This window comes from Hibiscus syriacus, unplaced genomic scaffold (genome assembly GCF_006381635.1).
Source record: "Hibiscus syriacus cultivar Baekdansim isolate YM2019G1 unplaced genomic scaffold, ASM638163v2 tig00116964_pilon, whole genome shotgun sequence".
Lineage (NCBI taxonomy): Eukaryota > Viridiplantae > Streptophyta > Magnoliopsida > Malvales > Malvaceae > Hibiscus > Hibiscus syriacus.
Window position 1 is genome coordinate 1270053 of NW_024063489.1, and position 24264 is coordinate 1294316.

A 24264-nucleotide genomic window follows, 5' to 3' on the forward strand; every position below is an offset into this window, starting at 1 on the left:
CTCATTGTTGGGCTGTCGAAAAAGGGTGTGATGATAGCATGGAGCGTTTGGATGTTGATGACCAGACAATGCGTTATGGGGGTAGTGGAGCATGTCTTTCTTGTCATTGGGTGTTAGTGTGAGTTTTGTTGTGGTTGGGGTATGTATGGGTGTTTGTGTGAGTTTGTTGTGGTTTGGGGTAATGTGTGTGTTTGTTGTGTTTGAGGTATGTATTATTTGTTGCACTGGTATCTTTGTATATTTCTCTTACCTATTGGTCTTTTTCCTTCATTTAGGATTAGAGAGGTTTTTTAATGAGGGCCTTGAGGTGGTGTACATTGCAATGTTCTATAATACAAAGTACCTTCTTTTAAAAAAATTGTTTTTCTTTCTTTGGTAATTTGTAATTACCATATACTCGGCTATGGATAGGATCACCGCCTCACGAATTCTCTCTTATCGTGGACATCGAAAGTATTGTAACTTGTGTTCCTTGCTCCAGTTGTTCACATTGCGGCGACCATCAGGTTAGGTTCTGTCATCTCAAGCTCGTACAATACTACAGTTCGGCTTACCCGGTTGTTAATTGTAATTAATCAGTTTTAAAATTGATATCCTTTTTTTAGCTTTAATCAAATCGAAATTCTGAGTTATTAGCTTAGTAGATTTTTAACGAAGTTTAAACGGGTGATTTTGAGTATTATTCTTAAAGTTTTATCACTAATTCACAATGATAAGAACTGAGTCGTTATTGGGCAAGTATATTTAGAATATCGGTCTAATTTCATATTTTCTAGATCTGTTAGTTAGAAAATAAGGGAATTGGTGGTAGTTTTGTTGATATTTTAATCTTTTGTTGGAATCCAGGATCCGAGGTTCCAACCAGATATGTCTAGAACTTATCAACCTGTAAAACGCAATCCAAGTTGTAACTGTGATGATGAGAAAAAACAATGCACTTATGATAGAAGGTATGCTGAAATGAGTTCCAGCAGTGGGGTGCTTGGGGAGAATCTTGGTTCTTTTGGGAATCAAAGTGAACTTGCGCCTAAGTGTGATGTCTTTGGTTGTGAAAATGGAAACATGTGACCTTTACAACCAACGAGCTGATGGTATAATGGGTCGTGAGCGGCTTAGTGTCGTGGATCAATTTGTAGATAAGGGTGTTATTAGTGATTCGTTTTTTTTTTGTGTTATAGAGGGATGGATGTTGATGGGGGTGTAATGGTTCTCGGAGAAATCACTCCTCCTGAAATGGTTTTCTTCCATTCAAACCCTTTCCGCAGGTATTTCTCTCTTACAGGATCATATTTGTTGGATGCATTTTTGTAAAAGTGAATATAATTCTTGTTACACATTCACTATAGTTTTGAATGTCAACAACCCTTACTGCAACATTGAGCTTAAGGAAATTCATGTTGCTGGAAAGCATTTGAAGTTACCGGCTGGGGTCTTGATGGTAAGCATGGAATAGTCTTGGACAGTGGACAACATATGCTTACTTTCGACAAGACACCTTTGCTGCATTTAGGAATGCTATAAGATCTGACGGCTTTGAGTTTCATGTTCTACTCTATGATTAATACTTACTAGGTTAATTGAAGCTTAGAAAGAGCTTTATATCTTGATGGTGTGATTGAAGATCTTTGCTTTTGTATTTTCATTTGCCTAGTAGATAAATGATACTCATTTTGCCATTTGTTCTAATGCATGCTTGAAGAGTGGGTTGGAAATTTATGCATTTATATAACATGGCAACTGTGGAGGAAGCTGAGTACAGATACATATTAGTATATATATATCTCTTGGTTATAATGCCATTTAAAGTTATTCCTTTTGGAACTTCTTTATTTCTTTCTTAGCACTTTGAGATGCTGCTTCTTAAATATTGCCGCAGTCTGCTATAATCATCCAATTTTTGGAATTTGTCAGTTTAGGACATTTTCTATTCAGAAGTTTGAACTTTGAAGCATGTCTATTCTGCATGGTCTTTTTGTTGTTCAAACATTCATGATGGTTATTGTTTTACGCATACAATTTGGAAATTGTGCCAAAATATATCCCTTTATTTGAAAACATTTTATTTTATTTTCTATTTTCATTTTTAATTTTTTTTTCATTTTGTTTGTTAAATTGAAAAAACGTGTTTGGTAAATAGAAATAAAAATTTGTTTTCAATAATAAAATATGAAAATAAGTTTGGTTACCTATTTTCATATAATAAGAACATGATAAATAAAAATAAATAAATTTCATACATATGTATAGATTCAAACCAGGGTCAGGTTTAATATTAATTTTTTTGAAAAAGTAATATTCTTGTGTTTACATGGATTTGAACCCGAGTCATTTCATTAAGTTAAAAAACCCTTGTTTTCTAGGTTTACAATTTTACAAAACATGTTTAGTGAAAACCACAAAAACATTTTTTTTATAATTTATAATTTTCACATATTTTCATTTTCTAAAAATTATTTCAAAATTTTTATTCAAACACATTTTCTTAATATTTTACATTTATTAAAAAAAATGAAAAGGAAACGACATCTGTTCCTTAAACCAAACAGAGCCTAAGTGTCTATTTGGTTCTAAAAAATATTTTCTATTTCCATTTTCAGTTTTCTAAAAATTAGAAAACATGTTTGGTGAATATAAATGAAAATTGAATCTAAAAATAAAATATTAAAAATGTATTAGTATTTAATTTTTAAAAAATATAAATGAATAAATAGTTATTAAAAATTAAATAAAACTATAATTATTAAAAAACAATCATTACATTAATTTCACATGTGAGTTATGCAAATATAAAACAATAAAGTTGATAATAAATTTCGTAACGTAAAATTTATTTTAGTTATAATAAGAATATAGTGTATTGTATAATATACATCAATTAATTTAAAAATACACAAAGATATTGTTTAAGCAAGAGCACACAAAAGTGTCATTAAATAAAAATATTTCATGATAATCGACCCTCAAACTATTGGGAAAAAATAATTAGTGTATTCCCTGAACATTTTTGCACTGAAAAAAATTAGTTTAACCCTTTGAAGAAACATAATCAAACGTTGATTGTCACGACACTTACATGACAGTTCATAAACTTACATGACAATCTATAATATTGATGTGACAATTTATTCTACTATTGTGATAGTACACAATAGAAGATGATGTGTTAGATGGACATAATTATTGTTTTTTATCTAAGTTTGATGACTTAATTGTTTTTTTTAGAAAGTTTGAGATCTTATTTATTTTAAAAAAATATTTAAATATAAATAAAAAATATAAACAATTATTAAGATATTAAATAAATTAAATATAAAATTACTACAAAATTAAATTATTAAAAAAATCAATCTAAGGACTATATTGAGTGTAAAAATAGTTTAGGGATCATATTGACTTTTTTGTAAAAGTTTGAGGGTTTTAGATACCGTCGAGTCAAAAAAATTATTGTTAGAATAATTGAATATGTGTAAATTAAAAATCTAAATCTTATGTTTCCTTATTTTAAATTTCTAAAATAATTTTAATGAAAATACTGAAAACATCTTCTTTATTTATGATTCATATTTTTACTTATTTTTTTATTTTCAAAATCATTCTAATTTATAACTAAACATGTTTTCTATTTTCTAAAAAAATGAAAATAAAAATAATCTATATATTTTAAAATCAAACGGACCCTAAAATTCTTGTAGTATACATAGGCTTGCCTGGCCCGTATGCGCCAGTCCAACTTGATATATTTTTATTTGTTTGTTTGCGTGACTGCAGTCATAATCTCTATAACTTTTGTTTGTTTGAGGCAGGAATTGTCGTTCAGAACACCCTCGTCACTTATGATCGGGCTAATGACCTGATAGGTTTTTCAAAAACTAATTGTTCTGAACTATTAAGCAGAGTGAAGTTCTGGGTGCATCTGCGGCTGCTCCTTTAGTTTCACAAAGCAAGGATACTAACATGGAAGTTCCTCTGTACTATCCCAAGTACATCAACATGGAATGTTATTTCAGGTGCGTCGCTTTACTTGCTTCGTTGCTATGTTTTGCACATGTCGATTGGTTCTTCCCCCACATTGTTTAATGAATTGATGTATCATGATGACAATTTAAGTAAATATTCTTCCTTACATATGGATTAGTTAAACTCTTTCTTATGGAGGTTATTATGGTTAAGATGGCCTAATTTTATTTCACAATCTTTTTGGTTTATTGTTACTACATAACAATCATTTTCTGCAGACATAATGCCGCTTCTTGCTTCAGACTTTTTTGCCCCACAAGTTGCTTATTTCTTGTAAACTATACATTTTCTGATGTGATTCCAATCAGCCCTAACTTTCTTCTTTATCTGATTAAATCATTAAAGTTCACCAAGGCTTATTCAAAGGGAGTTCTACCTTACTTCATCCTATACTTGCTCATTTATGCACTATATTTTATCATATGTTTGTATATAGCTCTTAGGATATGCTATCATATGATATCATTCATTGCATGAATTTGCATGACTTTTATTAGTTGCATGGCATTCATTGCATTTAATAAGTATGTTGTTCATTAAAGAATGCATTGCATTTAAGCATGTATTTCATTTAGGGATGTAGTTCATTATGGATCTATTTATTTAATAAGCTACTCATTCATGCATTTAGTTCATTGAAGAAAGTTAGTTCAATTAAATTGGTTCATTCATCAAAACTAGTTCATTTATTAAAATAACTCTAATTGTTCCATGCATGTTTTCAATTAAAGATTGAATAAAGTTCACCTTTGTGTCTAGGTGCATGAGAGAAGTTGAACAGTTTCATCAGATGCAAGAATATCAATCAGAATGTCTTCCAATTCTGGATGAGATACATACGTTCTTGGTTCCAGAAATCAATTGGGCATTATTCCTCTATCTCTTAGCTTTCCAATGCCTTTTGAATCACCTCAATCTAATATCGGGAGCTTGAGATATATGATCGATTTATTGAAGACAGTGTAGGTTGGAATTTTGTTACGGGAATTTTATGCATGGATGATTTGGATGAATTTGAGCCAAGGAAGAGTCCTTTCATCTTCTACCAAGAGACAAACAATTTATGGCCATCTTAATTCACCAATTCAAGGTATTCAGGTTGATGTTATCACCCATTGAAGGCCATTCATGTTCAAGCAAGGGGATATGCAATAACCAACATTCAAAACTTAGTATTCAAGACCTTTATCATCTTTTGAAGGTTGATCATATTCTACAAGGGAACAAGCAATGACTGTAACACCCTCAGACCCGTACCCGACCCGAATACGAGTCTGAGGTGTCACATGACTTTTCAAACTTTGACTCTTGACAATTCAAAGAAAATTTAAAACTTTCATTAAAGTAAAAGTGGTTTATTTACATAAATTGACCACAATAACCAAAAAATCAGAGCATATTTAACTCAATCAATTAGTGCATGCCAACTATATTCAAAATAACCAAACACTTTAAATCATCTACTTTCTGATCTGAAATTTTGTAAGGGAGATGCTAACATGTCTTGCTCTTCTTCGCTTTTCTTCTCGCTTCTGTAACTACGTATGAAACAATCACATGCTAAGTCTATGACTTAGTGAGGCATAACAAATTGACTATAGCATCATAACTAATTCCTATCATGCACATTCATGTAATCATAAACTCAAATATATATATATATATATATATATATATATATATATATATATATATATATATATATAATATATATATATATATATATATATATATATATATACCATTTCCTTTTTACCTATTATTATTATTACTCTTGTTAATATATTATACTTATTGCATTTTGTATATCATATACATACATATTCACAAAGAAATCCCATATCATCTATAATTCTGGTAACATATTTCCTAACACAAAACATATAAAGCGTATGTAATAAATTTCTCGTTATCTCTTAATAGTCTTATTTTCGTTCTTATCTTTTAGTCATATGTTGTACCTATTCTTCTTAACCAAGCTATACACATCACCATCACATATATATCATTTCACCATAAAGATTACAACAAAGCACATAAATCATACAAGGTTCTTTTATATCATCTTCTTTATTAGCCCATGTACACATGTGAGAACTATAGATATGTGAGTCTATAGAGGTTGTGCACTAATGTTGTCACCACAGCTCGTATAAATGCATCGAAGTGCCACGTAGAATTGCACCTAAGTGCCGCGTAGAAATGCACCGAAGTGCCATATAAGATGTCCCTAAGGACCACGTAGAAAATTCCTTTAGATCCATACATATTCCAAGGACCAAGTATGTGTCTCAAAAGACCTCATAGATATTCCAAAGGATACATATATGTCCCGAAGGACCGCGCAGACCCTCGACTCTTGGTATGCCAACTATACCCCTAGCTCTCATGACACATATCATGGGCATTATCTTTTATATCCTTTTTCATATCATGTAAACATATCATTCATATAAACTCGTAGCTTCATTCACATATACATTTAATCACGTAGTTCATGTAAATTCTCATATCATTTTGTATTCATGTATCACATGGCAATAACATTTATCTTGTGTTCCCTACATGTCATATCCTATGACTTATTTCATATAATTATCTTTAATCTCTTATATCACCTGATTCAATCATTTAACTTGTTTTACTTTCTCATATCACATATACTTTCTCTTTCATATATCTAATGTCCTGTATCATATCTTGTAATCGTAAACATGTCTCTTTAATGTAATTTACATAGTCATGCCCTATATTATATCATATAATGATTTAACCTAAGTCATCCTTTATAAAGTTTTATAATACATGTTCAAATAGTCATTCTATCCTATAAATAATTTCTACTTATCTTATTTCATTTCCCCTTTCACTTACATAATTCATATAATATACTAATTTAATCTATTTAATTAGTTCAATTTCCCATTACTTCATACATAATTTCATAAAGCTTTGTAGCTCTTCACTTTATAATTCATAAGCCATAGTTTCCTTTAACTATATAAATCTTCCCTATGTAACTATGTATCCTTATTTATGCATATGCCCTCGAATTATACTATCCTCCTAGAGTCTTCTAACCTTTCTCATGTAATCACCTATACCATATATATGACTTATACTTGATTATCTTATGCTCACTCGTTCATTTCATTCCTTATGTCTATATCATATTATTTCATGTTATTCCATTATTACATTTTAGTGTTTTACACAAATCCTAGCATATACAAAGCATATCAATATCTTTAGTTATGCATACATACAATTAATATAAAATATATAATCACATATAACACATATAATAAAAACAACCACATAATCTTATTATGACTTGCATATTATTCTAGGAAATAGACTCATCGCAAGCCCTATTTCCATTAAACACACATGTCACTATTATGCACTCACCTGGCCTCACTAGTCAATTCCAAATCTTATCTTTCCCCTTGATCGATCTTACTTGTCAATGATTTCAGAACTTGTTTAGGCTCTGAATCTACATAATACATTTTAAGGCAATTATCAGATACCTACACCTTGTAATCTGATACTAACAACTTAAACGAATTTAATAAACTAATATTCACTTTTCCTTCAGGAGTGTACTGATGCACTATAGGTGCATCGGTACCCAAAATAGCTTCGAAATATTGATGCATCGATGCACCCCTTACTGCATCGATGTACCCTCAAAATTGGTCTTGGTGCATCGGTGCACACTTATAGTGCATCGATACATTCCTGGCATTCGATGTTTCTTTTTAAAGGTGCATCGGTACTTTGAATGTGTACCGATACACCTTGCCCAGAAATTACTCTTTAGGCACGATAATTCACTCTTTCATCTTCAAAATTTCATGATTCATCCTCTTTATAATCCTAACTTACATATACATGCTTAGATTCATTTTTATTTATCTTGTCTTTAACCTTAATATTCTCTCCTCTTTATTAACTTCAAGAATCATACCAAATTTTCAACATGTTTTAAAACTCATTTTATCACTTCACAACTCTTAATTCAACCCTTGACAAGTCAAATTCAACTTCAAAATCTATTAACTCATTCTATTTCAAAAATTCACTTAAAACCTCATTTTTCTTAATTTCTCATAACTTGCTAATCTTTGAGTTTTAAGCCACCTAAACCTTTTCTTAATCTTAATATCCCAAGAATCAAAACAAGCTTAAACGAAAGAAAGAATTAACCAACTGAAGACCCATTACCTTATACCAGGCTTCATGGTGGAGAGGATGAAGAAGAAGAAGAAGACTGAAGAATGCTCTGGAGAAATTATCTCCTTCCCACGTGCTTATTACCTTATAAAGGGAAATAAAAATATTTCCTGAAAATGACCATAATACCCTTATTACTTTCAAACTTTGTTATTAAATCCAACATAAATATTTTTCATTTAAATACCTAAACTTCAATCTTTTCTGAGATTGGTCACTAAATTACCAAAAATTCTATTTTGGTCATTGACTCGACTTTTTGGGATGTTACAAATGAAGGCTGATTTTATTTAATCATCAAATTAAGTGATAAAATCAGCAAGAAATTTCAAGAGACAAGCTGATTTAGACATTTAGGATGTCTACATTCATCCTATGACTTCATTTATCCTCTTTCTTCTATTTTCAAGCAAAACAAGGCAACCCAAGAGTCACCCCTCCTTTTTGGACGAATTTAAGGCTAGAATTATCTCAAATTTAAGCTTAATTCATCTATTTTCAATCTACATGGCCAACCATCAAAGGATAAGAAGAATGACAAGTCATTTAATTGAATTCAATTGCATTTAGGTGATTATTTTGGTAAAAACTCTTCATATGGTGCCTATCAACACTATAAATAGGCACCTCCATGGCATTTGTATTAATAACTTTTTGCATAATATACACTTTGAAAGGTTGCTTTCATTTTAGTTATTGGATTATAATTCTATCGGTTTCTTCAGTCTTGAAGCCTTCCTCAATTTCATTTTTTATAACGTTGGTTCCTAGCTCACTATAGCTAGTGGGTCACGTTCCACCCTCTATTACTTCGATTCCATCTTTATATGTTGGTTCTTAGCTCCATTGCGAGCGAGTCACAATCCATACTTTTTATTTCATCATTCATCTCCCACGCCATAAACATCTTTTACATTCACCATACTTCCATTCTTTCCACACTATAAATATTATCACCACTACACTTTCCCCCACTTTCCTTCATTTCATTAAACCACAACAACCATCACTCTTCCATCACCTTCAAACAACTTTATCATAACCTACAACCTTTCATTTTCAATTTACTTATATCAATTTTTTCTTGTAACGTTGTTTGTGCATTTTCAGTCTTCAATCAAGCACTTCGAAGTTCTTACTAGAATCACGATTGGGCAACATTGTATGACTCAAACACATAACTGGGATCATATCATTTAGTATCAAAGCTAGTCAATTCAATAAGCGTATCGTATCATTTTCTCTCTCTCGGGTTAGTAAAAAAAATCGATTTTTTTTAAAAAAATAAAAGAAAAGAAAATTTTAAAGAGGGCGAGAGCAATCTTTTCACTTTGAAAAAATAATTAAGAAAGTTTCTTATTCGTTTCATCATTTCTTTCATTATCATTACGATTTCATTACCTATTTCATCGTTCTTTCTTGTAGCCATTTCTTTCTTTACTCACATTATTCTCCAACCAAGCCCCAATTGTTTTAGCCGAAGTCTACAAGACGACTTGTAAACCTCGAGGGAGTTCCACAAGAACTTTAAAGGAAAGGAAGAGCGGTAAAAGGCAAGAGTGAACATCAAGGGCAAAAGCCATCCCGAGTGAAACACGAGTGGAGTGGCATTATTTTTTTTCTTTGGAGTGTATTGGTGAGGTCTATTTTTCATTTTTATTACTAATAATGTCTCGTACTTCTAGAGAAAATTCTCATATATCAGGAGTGGTGACGACCAAAATGATGGTGGTACACCAAACTTGCAAATGCAATCCATGACACTAGAGATAAGGAGTTTGTTTCAAAAGCATCGACCCAATCTTAAAGAAATTAGAGCGAATGATCGAATGACCTTCTTGTTCACAAACACGTCCATTGAAGATCAAAACACAAAAACACAACTAAAAAAGAGAGATGATACTCGATCCTTTTCAGGTTCTACACCTAATTGCAGTAAAGATCTTGCAAGGATACCCTAATTTTTTAACAAGAAGCAATGTCAAAATTCAACGCAAAGTGAGCCAAGGAATTTTACATCTTTCAATCCAGAAGTCTAGCTCGTCTTCAAGTGTGTTTTTGATAATTTTGTCAAAGAAACACAATTGCAAGAACAACTGCAAAAAAAAGTGTTTGCAAAAAGAAGAAGAAGTTGAAAAAGTCATTGAGAGCATTGAACGAGAATTGAGAGTGAAAATGAGCACATTGAAAAACAAAAGTGTGGTATTGAAGAGATAGTTCAAAAGAAGCATAAAAGTGAGAGAAAAGAAAGTGAAGAGTTGGAAAATTTATTTCTACTAACCAATATTTTCTTCCTACTCCTCTCTCTTTATTTACAGAAAATTCCAAGAGTCATACCTTTACAAAATGATGATTCAAGAAGCATATCCATTGAAGTTCCAAAAGAGTGACACTTGAAGTTTCAAAGGTTGAATCGCTTGAAATTCCAAGGAACGTGTTATTGACATTCCAATATACTCCATCCATTCGAAGAATTCATAAAAGGGAAGTTTTCAATGAATTTGATTCTTGATAATGTCAAGGGTCAAATTCCATTCACGAACTTTCATGAATTTTCTATGTTCATCATTTTATTAATAGTGTTTCATGTTCTAACTTAGATTTATTTTGTAGAACATTGATTCATGGAATTTATCTTGCTTGTGATGATCGATTCAAGGAGATGAACACATATTATCGATTTATTCAAGGTTCATAATGTGGAAGGGCACGAAGATTAAAGTTGGCATGACCTACCTACTTGAACGAATCCAAGAGAATTGTGCACATGCAAACTCAAACCATTTATTCAATGAAGGTTTTACATGAGCTTCATGCATTAACCAATTGGCATGATGATTCCAAGGGACTCCATGAAGAAAGATCGCATGAACCAATGCATATTTCCATGAAGAACCTCAACCATAGACCACTACCTCTGAATATTCTTGGGTTTGTTTTCCCTATCTCTTTAAATCTAATTTCCTTTTCTAATAATCTAGTTTTGATTGTAGGAAACGAAAGGAGACATTTTTTGAAAGAGAACAAATCCAAAGATGAGAAGATTTGAAGAGAAACGTTATTTAATAAAAAGTCGTAACCTTTCAGACCAAGGAATGATTCAAAGGACAAGTTCCTTCATCAATGGAAGTGATGCTTTGAATCAAGGCAAGGTTCACAAGACACTCTCGTTGCCAAAGAATATGATGTTTCAAAAAGAGAATCCAAAAGACATGTCTATATTCGAGTGAACCATATGAAAATGGTTTACAAGCGTGAAGATCTTGATCCCAAAGAATTTTTTTGTGTAAATCAAAAGTAAAGAAGTTCCCGCCCAAAGGAAAACAAAATTGTTCCCGTTCGTAGCAAGTGTCGATTGGGGACAAATCGCGTTAAAGAGGGAGGAATGATGTGATTCCAATCAGCCCTAACTTTCTTCTTGATCTGATTAAATCATTGAAGTTCACCAAGGCTTATTCAAAGGGAGTTCTACCTTACTTCATCCTATACCCTGCTCATTTATGCACTATAATTTATCATATGTTTGTATTTAGCTCTTAGGATATGCTTATCATATGATATCATTCATTGCATGAATTTGCATGAGTTTTTATTAGTTGCATGACATTCATTACATTTAATAAGTATGTTGTTCATTAAAGCATGCATTTGCATTTAAGCATGTATTTCATTTAGGGAAGTAGTTCATTTATGCATCTAGTTATTTAATAAACTACTTCATTCATGCATTAGTTCCTTGAAGAAAGTTAGTTCGTTAATTAAACTGGTTCATTCATCAAACTAGTTCATTTATTAAACTAACTCTTAATTGTTCCATGCATGTTTTCAATTAATATGAATAAAGTTCACCTTTGTGTCTAGGTGCATGAGAGTTGAACAGTTTCATCAGATGCAAGAATATCAATTAGAATGTCTTCCAATTCTGGATGTGATACATACGTTTTTGGTTCCAAAAATCTATTGGGCATTATTCCTATATCTCTTAGCTTTCCAACGCCTTTTGAATCACCTCAAGCCGATATCGGGAGCTTGAGATATGATCAATTTATTGAAGACAGTGCAGGCTGAAATTTTGTTACGGGAATTTTATGCATGGATGATTTGGATGAGTTTGAGCCAAGGAAGAGTCCTTTCATCTTCTACCAAGAGACAAGCAATTGATGGCCATATTAATTCACCAATTCAAGGCATCCAAGGTTGATGTTATCACCCATTGAAGGCCATTCATGTCCAAGCAAGGGACATGCAATAACCAACATTCAAGACCTTTATCATCTTTTGAGGCTGGTCATATTCTACAAGGGAACAAGCAATGAAGGTTGATTTTGTTTCATTTAACCACCAATTAAGTGATAAAATCAGCAAGGAATTTCAAGAGACAAGTTGATTTGGACATGTTGGATGTCCATATTCATCCTATGACTTCATTTATCCTTTTTTCTTCCATTGCAAGCAAAGCAAGGCAGCCCAAAGGTCACCCCTCCTTTTTTGGACGAATTTAAGGCTAGAATTATCTCAAATTAAAGCTTAATTCATACATTTTCAATCTACATGGCCAACCATCAAAGGATAAGAAGAATGACAAGTCATTTAATTGAATTCAATTGCATTTAGGTGATTGTTTTGTAAAAACTCTTCATGTGGTGCCTATCAACACTATAATAGGCACCTCCATGGCATTTGTACTAAGAACTTTTTGCATAATATCCTCTTTGAAAGGTTGCTTTCATTTTAGTTCTTGGATTATAACTCTATATGTTTTCTGTCAGTCTTGAAGCCTTCCTCCATTTCATTTTTTATAAAGTTGGTTCCTAGCTCACCTATAGCTAGTGGGTCACTTTCCACCCTCTATCACTTTGATTTCATCTTTATATATTGTTGGTTCCTAGCTCCATATAGCTAGCGGGTCACAATACATACTTTTTATTTCATCATTCATCTCCCACACCATAACATCTTTACATTCACCATACTTCCATTCTTTCCACACTATAAATTATTATCACCACGACACTTTCCCCACTTTCTTCATTTCATTAAACCACAACAACCATCATTCTTTCATCACCTTCAAACCACTTTATCATAACCTACAACTTTTCATTTTCAATTTACTTATATTAATTTCTTTCTTGTAACGTTGTTTGTGCATTTTCAGTCTTTAATCAAAGCACTGCGAAGTTCTTACTAGAATCACGATCAGGCAACATCATATATGACTCAGAACACATAACCAATATCATATCATTTTCTCTGATAAATTCCCCCCAAACGTGGTAGTCAGGTCCATATCATATTGGATTTATAACTTTGGTATGTCAATTAGCACACCTCAATGAGCTTGGAAAATCAATTTCTGAGGAACTGGAAGTTGATAATTCACAGGTAAAGCTGAATTACCTTGGCTTTAATAGAGTTTTTAAAGGCCACGTGGGGTTAGATTTCAGGTAGTGTTAGATCTTTTGAATTATTTTTTATTGGTTCAGCTTTTTTTTGGAAGAGTTGCCTTATCTAGTAATTGGTCCAATCTTATCTGAATCAGATTTCAATTATATTTGGAATCGGACGAGGTTGTCACGCTCGACAAGTACAGACGAGCACTGTTAATGATGAGCACCATTAAATTAATTTATGAAACATTAAATTATAAAGTACTAAACGTATATTATAAATTAGTTAAAAATTTAAATATAATTGAATTAAAATATAATATTTATAAAACATGAGTTTTTAGGGTAAATTATACCATTGACCACCTAACAATTTACCCCCCTTTACTTTAACCATCGATTTTTCAATTTTTTTCAATCTGGTCACCTAACTATTTAAATCTTGTCAATCAAACCACCCGTCGTTAAATATTAACGGAGGAGATGACATTGCAATTAATAAAATTTGTATAATTACACATTTAATCCTCATTACATACACATTCTATTAATTTGGTCATAACTTTTATTTAATTCAATAAATTTAATCCTCAATCTGATAGTGACATGTGTCATTGTGTGATTATATTTTTTAATATTTTTTATTTAATAAATTTTTCATCCAATAAAATAGTGCCACTTGTCACCAATTGAATGAATTAAAAATAAATTAAATCAATAACAACTGTTGGTGGGGTTTGAACCTGAGACACAAGCCAAAAAGCTAAGTTCCTTAACCGCTAAGCTAGATCACTAAAATTGTCTAATATACAGGACATAATTATATAATTTATAATATAGTTAATGGTAATAAATGGCCTTCTAAGGAATCAAACATGAAATAATTGATTAGTATGAAAATATAATTATATATAAAATATATAATTGATTAATAAATGAATATGTTTTTTTATATTTTAAATCACATTTAATGCAAAAATTAAAATAAAAGTGAATTTAATATGTTATAATTGAAATGTATCATTTTACATATTTTAAATTAATAAATTGTCTTCATTATTTTAATTTTATTGAATTGAAATGTATCATGTCTTATATTTTAAAATATATAACGTCGATCAATTTCTAATCTTATTTAACAACTCTATTTTAAAATAGACTAATTCAATAAAATCAAGTTTCTCCTAAAATTTTCTTCAAATATATATGAATAAGTAATAAAATATTAAATTTTTACTCTAATCGGGATATAAACAAGTCAATGCATAGTTAAAATGCTTACTACAATAAGCCTTCAACTATTAGAAAAATTCTAAGTCAACGAAGCTCTTCGTTATATTTCAATTATATATTGAAATTATTTTTATTTTTTATTAAAATAATTATATATATATATATATCATATTATTGTATTATTCAATTATTCCATGTTGGAGTTCTTATTAGGTCATTTTCCCTTTATTATCGGCATTAACTATGTCTATTATGTTGTGATAGATTTGTTATTTGAATGGTGTATCCCAGTGGTTGGGTTGTTTGCTTTCTCTCCTTACGTTTTGAGTTCAAACCCTACCGACAGTGGTGACACGTGACACTATTTGATTGGATGAAAAATTTATTAAATTAAATAAAAATATTAAGAAAAACATACAATCACATAGTGACACATGTCGCCATTTGATTGGGGCATTTTGATTTAATTTATTTTCAACTCATTCAACTTGTGACACATGGCACCATTTGATTGGATGAAAAATTTATTAAATTAAATAAAAATATTAAGAAAAACATCCAATCACATAGTGACACATGTCACCATCTATTGAGGATTAAATTTATTGAATTGCTTAAAAGTTAGGACCAAATTAATAGAATGTGTAAGTAATGAGGACTAAATGTGTAATTATATAATTTTATTAACTGCCACATCATCTCCTCCGTTAATATTTAACGACAAGTGGCTTGATTGACAAGATTTAAATAGTTAGGTGACCCAGTTGACAAAATTAAAAATCGGTGGTTAAAGTAAAAGTGATAAATAGCTAGGTGATCAATGGTATAGTCTATCCTAAAACTAATATTTTATAAATATATTTTAATTAATTTAGATTTTTAACTAATTTATAATTATGTATTTAATATTTTATAATTTAATATTTTACAAATTAATTTAATAATATTTATCGTTAATGATACCCATCCAAGTTCGACGAAGGTCGTAGAATTTTTCATTTAGAATCACTGGTAGAATTTGATGGTTTTGATAAAACATGTAGCATGCAGATTTAACTAAAGGTGTCCACCTATCAGGTGGTCTATTGGGCACTCAAAATTTGGTTGGGATGGGCCTAGATAAAATGCTAGACCTAATAAGTTCCATCTGGGTCCGATGAAGACTTCTTTCTAGTCTTGAACCTTAAAATTTTATCTGTAAAGCTCGCTTTGAACCAAACTCAAGTCAGGCCATGGACATCAGTAGTATTCAAATTAATCTAGGGAATTAATCTTTGCTTGCCCTATTATTATGTATGGTTTTCTTTTTTTTTTTTTCCGGTTCAACTGTTACTATGCCATCGGTTTAATTTTTCAGGTTCGACTGCTGAATGTTAACTCCCATGGGAAAGATTTCACTGTCAGATGGGGAATTTTTCCTGTTGCATCTGCTAATTATATTTGTAATACCACTGCACTGGTTTACTACTACTTTGATTCTAATGTTTGCATATGCAACTTAAAAATCTCCATCTATTTACCCAAGCGTTGGCCTAAATCTTGTTTTCCTTTTTATGTGCAGAGCATCATTATGCGCTTAAGGGGTCACAGAATGCAGTTACCTGAGAAATTTGGAGATTATAATTTGGTTGAATCGAATGCTGAACCTCAAAGGGCGTTGTATGTTTTTTTTTTTTTTGCATTACTCATCTATTATTCCTTTTTTGCGACACGATTTAGTTGTCTACTATTATTCTAACAAATAAATATTTGGAGCATTTTGGACCATGAAGGAACCCAAAGTCTTGCCTGCTCATTTCAATTTAAATAATTAGTAATGTCTAATCTTGAGATAAGATATAGAATTCTAAGCTTCGCTGAAGGATCTGGAGGATAATTCATGATATTTTCTGCTAGTTGCGACTTTTTCCAGGACTTCCAAACATAGTCTAGTATTGGTGCATTTTCAGTGTCACATGCTTACCAGTAATTATGTTAAAGTTTTTAAAAGGTAAAACTTGATTAGTTATGTTAAAGCAGTTGTGGGATGGTGCTGGTGGAGATGGGCTATCAGATTAGCATTATTTTTGCATCCAAAAATGTATGCGATTAGGAGGGTTGGGAGGGACACACGTGCCACAAGGGCCCCTTGGTTTTTTTTCTGTAGTCAAGGTTCTTGCTTTCGGACTTTTTTTTTTTATGATGAAGCTACTTCATCTAAACTCAAGTAAATGTGTGGTACATGGGTCGCCCTTTTTTGTGTGTGCGTGTGTTGGAGCACATGACATGACCGTGTGCACTGTGCACATGGTGGATCCAATGCAGTTACATTAAAACTAGGAATCCTTATGGAAGGAATTTAGAGAATAGAACCTCAGCTTTCATTTTTTTGGTTGATCAGGGAGGACAATATTCCTTTGAGTGTATATTGTTTCTTTTCCCAACTAGTTGAATTGGTTCAGCTTCAGAAATAACAGTGATTCTTACCGGAGCTTTCCATGACATGGTGGCAGCATCACTTGCTGACCATGTTAGTTGGATCTGTAACAACTCTGATTCTCATTTTATCCGTTATTGGCATACGGTTGGTCCATCAACACCAACAACAAGCAGCTTATGAGCCTGTTGGTGCTTCTATACCAGAAAAAGACCTTCATCCTCTTCAATATTAAAATTTTTAATCGGGCAAAGTTATGGTTTTCTTGTATACTACATTATTATCCTGCACGCAATACATATTATCCTGCACACAATACATGCTTTTGAAGCTATCAAAAACCACGTTGATGGTGCATCCAAGCCAGAACAGTTCAAGGGAACACCCATTCCCCCTGTTGTATAACTTTTTATTGTCCTTTTTTTTCTGTTAGAAAAGAAAGCCATAAGTGCAAATAGATAGCTTGAAACGATGATCATATTTGTAACTCTCATGTCATTAAGTGGAAGAAATCTCTTTGAATCCTGAGATCAAGTAATGATTGATTGAAGATGTTGAGCTTGTACATCATCGTTAGCTACAAAAAAGCCACCAGCAGCCTAGATCAAGTGTTACCTTTTAAAAGTTCAAGTATCGATATCAAATTATAATAATGATTGCATTAGGTAATTCATCAAAACCACTCAAAGACACCATTTATTCATATGAAACCTTAATAATATTAGCTTAATAGAAAACATTTAATGGGTCTTCGTCCACAAGTCTTTAAGACAGACGTTCAGTCCCACAAGCAAATTTACGCCTTCTAAACATTTTCTTGAGAAACGGGAAAGAAATGCAAAACAAACACAAGTTTTAAGGACACTTGGGCAATCCCTTGTAGTTCTTCATGTCCCTGTAGCAGTAGCATTCATGCTTGTTCTTATCCATAGATGGAACACAAACTGCATTTCTCACAGCAAATTGTACAGAATTTCATGCACCTCTCTTTAAACTCTGCCTTAGAGCACCTTGCCTTACACTTGTAGAAACAGTAACCTGCTTTACATGAAACCACAGTCACCGACAAAACAATCATCCATTACAAATAAAATATACATGTTATTTATTTATTTGTTCTTTTTCCCATTAGCTTTATTTTCATGTACCTGCCATTGACTCCTCAAAGAAAAAGGAGCTGAGAATAAGAGAAACAAGAAGGAATGTCACCAAGGAGAGCTTCATTTCTTATTCTTTTCAAACAGGGCTTTCCTTAAAGTAACAGATAGAGCCAATAAATCAAATCAAAGTAGTAGAGTGGAGTTTGCAATGGAGGAGGAGCTCCTGGAGGGGCTTGTTTATATAGCGAGAAGCTAACAGTGGTAGGTAATAAGTAAGAAGATTGTTTTGAGCTTGATTAGCGTGACCCGTATTGGTTTATGGCTTTAGCTACACTGATCTGCCGTAACAGAAGTATACTGTTGAACAACGTCAAGTACCAACCATATTGCATGCAATTATGGCTTTACATCTACTCTTTCAATTTTATTACATAACTTATTTTGATGTCTTACCGTTCATCTTGTTGTAGCAGTATTGAATCAAGCAAAGCTTAACGGGTTGAAGCCCAGAGGATGAAAATATCCAACTTTAGCAAGTAATACACTAAATATATTTATAACTTAAATTTCGTATTTAATTTCTTAAACACTTAATTAATTTTTATTTATTTTTTAAAAAATCTACACCGCATTAAATACCAAATTTGTCCTCAGCTTTGGAGTTAAGCCACATAGTATTAAAGTTAAACTATCAAGAGTTGACAACAGGCTGTGAAATAGACAAATTAGCCACAAAGTAGATCAAGCATACTAACATGCCAACGTGATTAGATTGGACAGCTATTGAAAGCTCAAAATAGCCATATCATAAACCTTCAATTTTTGTTTCACTTTTATATGATTGAGAGTGGGTATGTACTCACTCTGTATTTTAATTTTTTTTTTATGATAGTCATACATTCTATTAGTTTTATTTATCTTAAACTTTTATTTGTACACGTCTATATATAAAAAATTTATGATATTAATATATATTAATCTTAAATATATTTTTAAATTTGTCGTTGATCATCTTGATATGAGTATAAAAATTTGAGTAACTATTCATGAATGACGTGTAAAAATGGAATTCCAACGTTGAGAAACTTTTCTATAAACTCCATCGATTCAATGTAAGCAGAATGAAAAGCTACACCCTTCCCTGCATGTAGATTATTAATTTTAACTAATTTATCCGTATATGATATTTTAAAGTGCATTTATAAAAATAAAATTATTAAAATAACATTTATTTATGCCATTAAAGATAAAAATACAAGTTATTAAATATATTTTTTATAAACATAATTGATTATATATATATTTATCTTATGTGGTCAATGAGTGTCGGTAAAAATGGTTGAGATTCAAAAAGTTGAATTTGTAAGCCTAAATTTGAATCTCACCACCGTCACTCTTAGTGAACAATCTGTAAATTTCTATTTAAATCATAATTGGATCTTAGGTATGTTCTGGTCCTAGATTAGGGGAGCCACCCAACCTAAATTTTAATGTACCAAAATATATATATATATATATATATATATATTATGTGATAATTCAATTAAAAGACGAGAAAAACTTTAATAATTGACATAAAAATATCTTTGTCGATAATATATTTCAGGGATTTGAAAGTAATGATCCTTTTCAGTAAAATTAAAATCAAATCAAATCAAATCAAGCAAAAATTAAAATTATAAAGACTTAAATTCTAAAGACTTAAATGTAAACTTTAATAAAATTTTCACTAGTTTCAGGGATTTGAAACTTTAATAATTGACATAAAAATATATTTGTCGATAATATATAATTGAATCTTAGGTATGTTCTGGTTACAATTTTTTTACACTAGAAGAATCAAATCAAGCAAAAATTAAAATTATAAAGACTTAAATGTAAACTTAATAAAATTTTCAGTAAAATTATGAGCTTTAAATTCTTATAAAAATGATATATTATCATATAAAAATTTAATTTTTTTAGTTTGACCTGTTAGAAAAAAAATGAAATTCAAAATTTATAATTACTAATAAAAACTAAAAACTCAAAAGATAAGTCTTTTTCTCAATGTGTAGACTCAAAAATTATGCGAACTAAAAATTATATTAATTAGATACTTAAATATAAAATTATAAATGTTAAATCTTTAAAGAATCTTCTAAAATTTTATATTCCTCAATTGATTAAATATATTTGTTAACTGAGCTGGAAGGGTTTGGAAGAGACATAAATGCCCCCACGTTGAATATCCAGTCCAGAGTATTTTAAACTGTTGTTTTCTTTCTTCAATCTAATTACTTATGTTATAAATCCCTCAATCTTTTTTATCAACCGAATACCAGTGGCAAACTGTTGGTTCGCTGTTCCATCAGGCATCAATCATTTACCTCTCCCTTTTTATTATATTTCCCATCCAATTATCTCGAAGAGAGAAAATGAGCTGGTGGTGGGCTGGTGCTATTGGCGCCGCTAAGGCCAGTCTCATTTTAATTTTGGCTCGGTAGATTTATGTTTAATCCCTTTAAGAAATTGTTTTTGATTTTTTTCTTTTTTTTTGTTTCAATTTTTGCAGAAGAAATTTGAAGAAGATGAAGCACCGAGAAGCTTCCAGAGCGTTGGTTTGATAATTGGAGTCACCGGCATAGTCGGTAACAGCTTGGCTGAGATCTTACCGTTATCCGACACACCCGGCGGCCCATGGAAAGTATACGGGGTGGCTCGTCGGCCCAGACCAAACTGGAACACCGACCATCCAATCGAATACATTCAGTGCGACATATCCGACCCGATGGAAACCGAATCGAATCTCTCCCAACTCACCGACGTCACCCATATCTTTTACGTTAGCTGGAGCAACCGATCATCAGAAACCGAGAATTGCGAATTCAACGGTTCCATGCTACGCAATGTTTTGCAATCCGTGATCCCGAACGCACCCAATCTACGCCACATATGCCTACAAACAGGAGCCAAACATTACGTCGGACCATTCGATTTGTTTGGAAAAATCCAGCCGCATGATCCGCCTTTCACCGAAGAATTGCCGCGGTTAAACTCTCCCAATTTCTACTACACTCAAGAAGACATCCTCTTTGAAGAGACCGAGAAAAAGGAAACATTAACCTGGTCGGTGCACCGTCCCACTATCATATTCGGGGTTTCGCCTTATAGTTTAATGAACCTCGTTGGAACTCTTTGCGTTTACGCCGCTATTTGCAAACATGAAGGCAAACCGTTACTGTTTCCTGGAAGCAAAGCCGCTTGGAACTGTTACTCTGAAGCATCGGACGCGGATTTGATTGCGGAGCAACAGATATGGGCGGCGGTGGATCCTTACGCCAAAAACGAAGCCTTTAATGTGTCTAACGGGGATGTTTTTAAGTGGAAACATTTGTGGACGGTTTTTGCTGAGCAATTCGGGATAGAACAATTTGGTTTCGTGGAAGGAGAGAATCAGGGGTTGCAGGAGATGATGAAAGGGAAGGAAAGTGTGTGGGAAGAGATAGTGAAGGAAAACCAGTTGCAGAAGACGAGTTTGCAGGAGGTGGGGCATTGGTGGTTTGCGGATTTGATGTTATGTATGGAGTTGCCTTTAATGAGTATGAATAAGAGTAAGGAGCATGGGTTTTTGGGATTTAGGAATTCCAGGAATTCGTTTGTTACTTGGATCGATAAGGTGAAGGCTTACAAGATTGTGCCTTGATCATTTAATCTCCTGCTTCAACTTACTTCAGGGTTTTTCCAATGAAGACGAATTTATGTTGGTCTAAAGTAAGGAGATGGTAAGCTGTTATGGAAAGGCATGGACCATTTAGAAGTATTTGTGAAATGTTTACATTCAAAGTGAAACTTTTGTTGTATTTGTGAAAATGCTGTGTGTTTTTCTTTGTTCTTTACTTGTTTATGATGCATTGTGTCTTTTTTACCTTGTAGAAGCTTGATTTATTAAACAATAAAACTTCCTGATTAGATAAAGCCTTGGTGGGAAATTCATCGGGTCAATAGTTTCAGGTTGTGGTAAGGCTGTAGTTTTGATTAGATGTTTTAGAGCCAGCCATTGTTATTTAGTTGGTTTAGCTTAACGTTTTGAAGTACTCATCCAATTTTATTCTTAGGTTCTTGTAAGCTTATTTTCTTTTATGCCAAGCTTTGTCTTAACTGTCAACATCTAGATAACTGATGCCGATGCCTGCCAACTTGTAATTCTTGGTTATATTTGTGATTGCATGTGGTAGCGCAAATTCAATTTCTCATATATTTGTGTATCTGGGCTTTAGAAGGTGTTTACAGTGAAGTAACCACCCTAAGAGACCGAAAGACTAAAAACATCTTGATAAACTGTATATTCACCGATGTAAAATTGATTAGGAGCTACACACCGATATGTTCATTAATAACGAAGGCATTCTATGTATAAAATATAAAATTATCTGTAAAAATATGATTGAGGTAGATCATTATTTTATTTATTTTATTTTATTTATTTATTTGAATAATTTATTTATTACCTTTGTGGTAAATCTAGAGAAATATGAATGGTAGAAAATTATTTTGAGATATATAATGAAATCTACAATAATGAAAAGAAGAGAAAGCGTGTGTTGTGCGGAATAATTTCTTGAGTCAAAATTCTCACTAATTGCTGTTGATATGTATAGAGTAATCAGTAGTTGTTGATGACTTTGTTTTAGTTATAATTTTCATTTTGTACTAGAAGAACCAAATTATAAGGATTAAAAATATAAATTTTATAAAATTAGTAATAAAATTATATATATATTATATCAAATTTTTATATATAAAAAATTTAAAATGTAGAAAAAGTCAAATTTTTAAAATCATTAATAATATTTAAAAATTAAAATTAAAGAGAAAGAAACGACTTTTTTTTGGAATAAAAACGGTGATGAGATATATTTATTTTCTTATTAACGTGTAGATTAAAAACATTATGTAGTTTAAAAGTTATTTTGATCGAACACTAAAACACAAAATTATAATTAACATTAATCTTTAATTAAAATAATAATATAATCTTTTAAAAACGTTATTTTACTTACAAATTAAATATTTATAATTAACGAGTGTTGACACGAATAATTAAGATTAAAAAATTTATACTTATAAAGTCAAATTTATATCTTACTATTGTCACTTTTTATAAATAACTATATATAAATTCTAATTAAATTTTAAATATATCCTGACACAACTACTTTTGACCTAAATGTAGAAAAAGAATATATTTATAATCAACTAAATGTGTCTTTCACATAAATTAATATTATTTTGACATTTCTCAACCGAAGAACTTCATAGGGCTGTAAAATACAAATTTCAAAAATATGATTAGCATGATATATTTAAGGCTAAAGTATATAAATAGTCACTGAACTTTTCAAATGTTTGCATTTAAGACGTCTAATTTTTAAAACTTACAATACAATCACGAAACATTTAGTTTATTTACAATATAGTCCCGAACGTAACGGCCGTTTCACTACTGTTAGGGTAAATTATATAAATGGTCAATGAACTTTTCATGCGCTTACATTTAGGTCCCCCAATTTTTAAAACTTGTAACACAGTCATCAATTACATTCTAAATCCCAAAATCCAAAATATTTCAATTACATTAAAACCTCAAATTCCAAAATACTTCAATTACATACCCAACCCCAAATTCATATTCTATTCTCAAAATCTATCATAACAAACTTAACTCGAAGCAGCAACCCTAAACCTTCAAAACATATCCGTTTCGAAAAAAATTAACCATCTATAAGTGAATAATAAGTGTTATGTTGGGTTTAGGGTTATGTTGGACTTAAATACTCAATTCAGTTTATAAAATAGTTGACTCGGAATTTTTTCGATTTGAGTTTAT

General features: G+C 31.4%; 1 protein-coding gene and 2 pseudogenes across 1 annotated transcript; 2 read left to right on the top strand and 1 right to left on the bottom strand.

Moving 5' to 3' along the window:
• The first annotated feature begins 386 nt into the window (after window positions 1–386).
• LOC120190927 lies at window positions 387–17478 on the top strand (annotated as a pseudogene).
• Window positions 17479–17958: 480 nt separating this feature from the next.
• LOC120190977 lies at window positions 17959–18897 on the bottom strand (annotated as a pseudogene).
• Window positions 18898–20751: 1854 nt separating this feature from the next.
• Window positions 20752–22352, top strand: LOC120190847 (3-oxo-Delta(4,5)-steroid 5-beta-reductase-like). Its single transcript, XM_039193886.1, has 2 exons — window positions 20752–20851; window positions 20950–22352. The coding sequence occupies exons 1-2, from the start codon at window positions 20813–20815 to the stop codon at window positions 22078–22080; spliced, it is 1170 nt and encodes a 389-aa protein (XP_039049817.1). The 5' UTR covers window positions 20752–20812; the 3' UTR covers window positions 22081–22352.
• Window positions 22353–24264: the final 1912 nt, after the last annotated feature.

Excerpts from the sequence above, each read along its gene's own strand:
- LOC120190847 (XM_039193886.1), top strand. The coding sequence starts at position 20,813 with ATGAGCTGGTGGTGGGCTGGTGCTATTGGCGCCGCTAAG. Across the intron at positions 20,852-20,949 it reads GTGCTATTGGCGCCGCTAAG|AAGAAATTTGAAGAAGATGA; the intron begins GCCAGTCTCATT and ends CAATTTTTGCAG.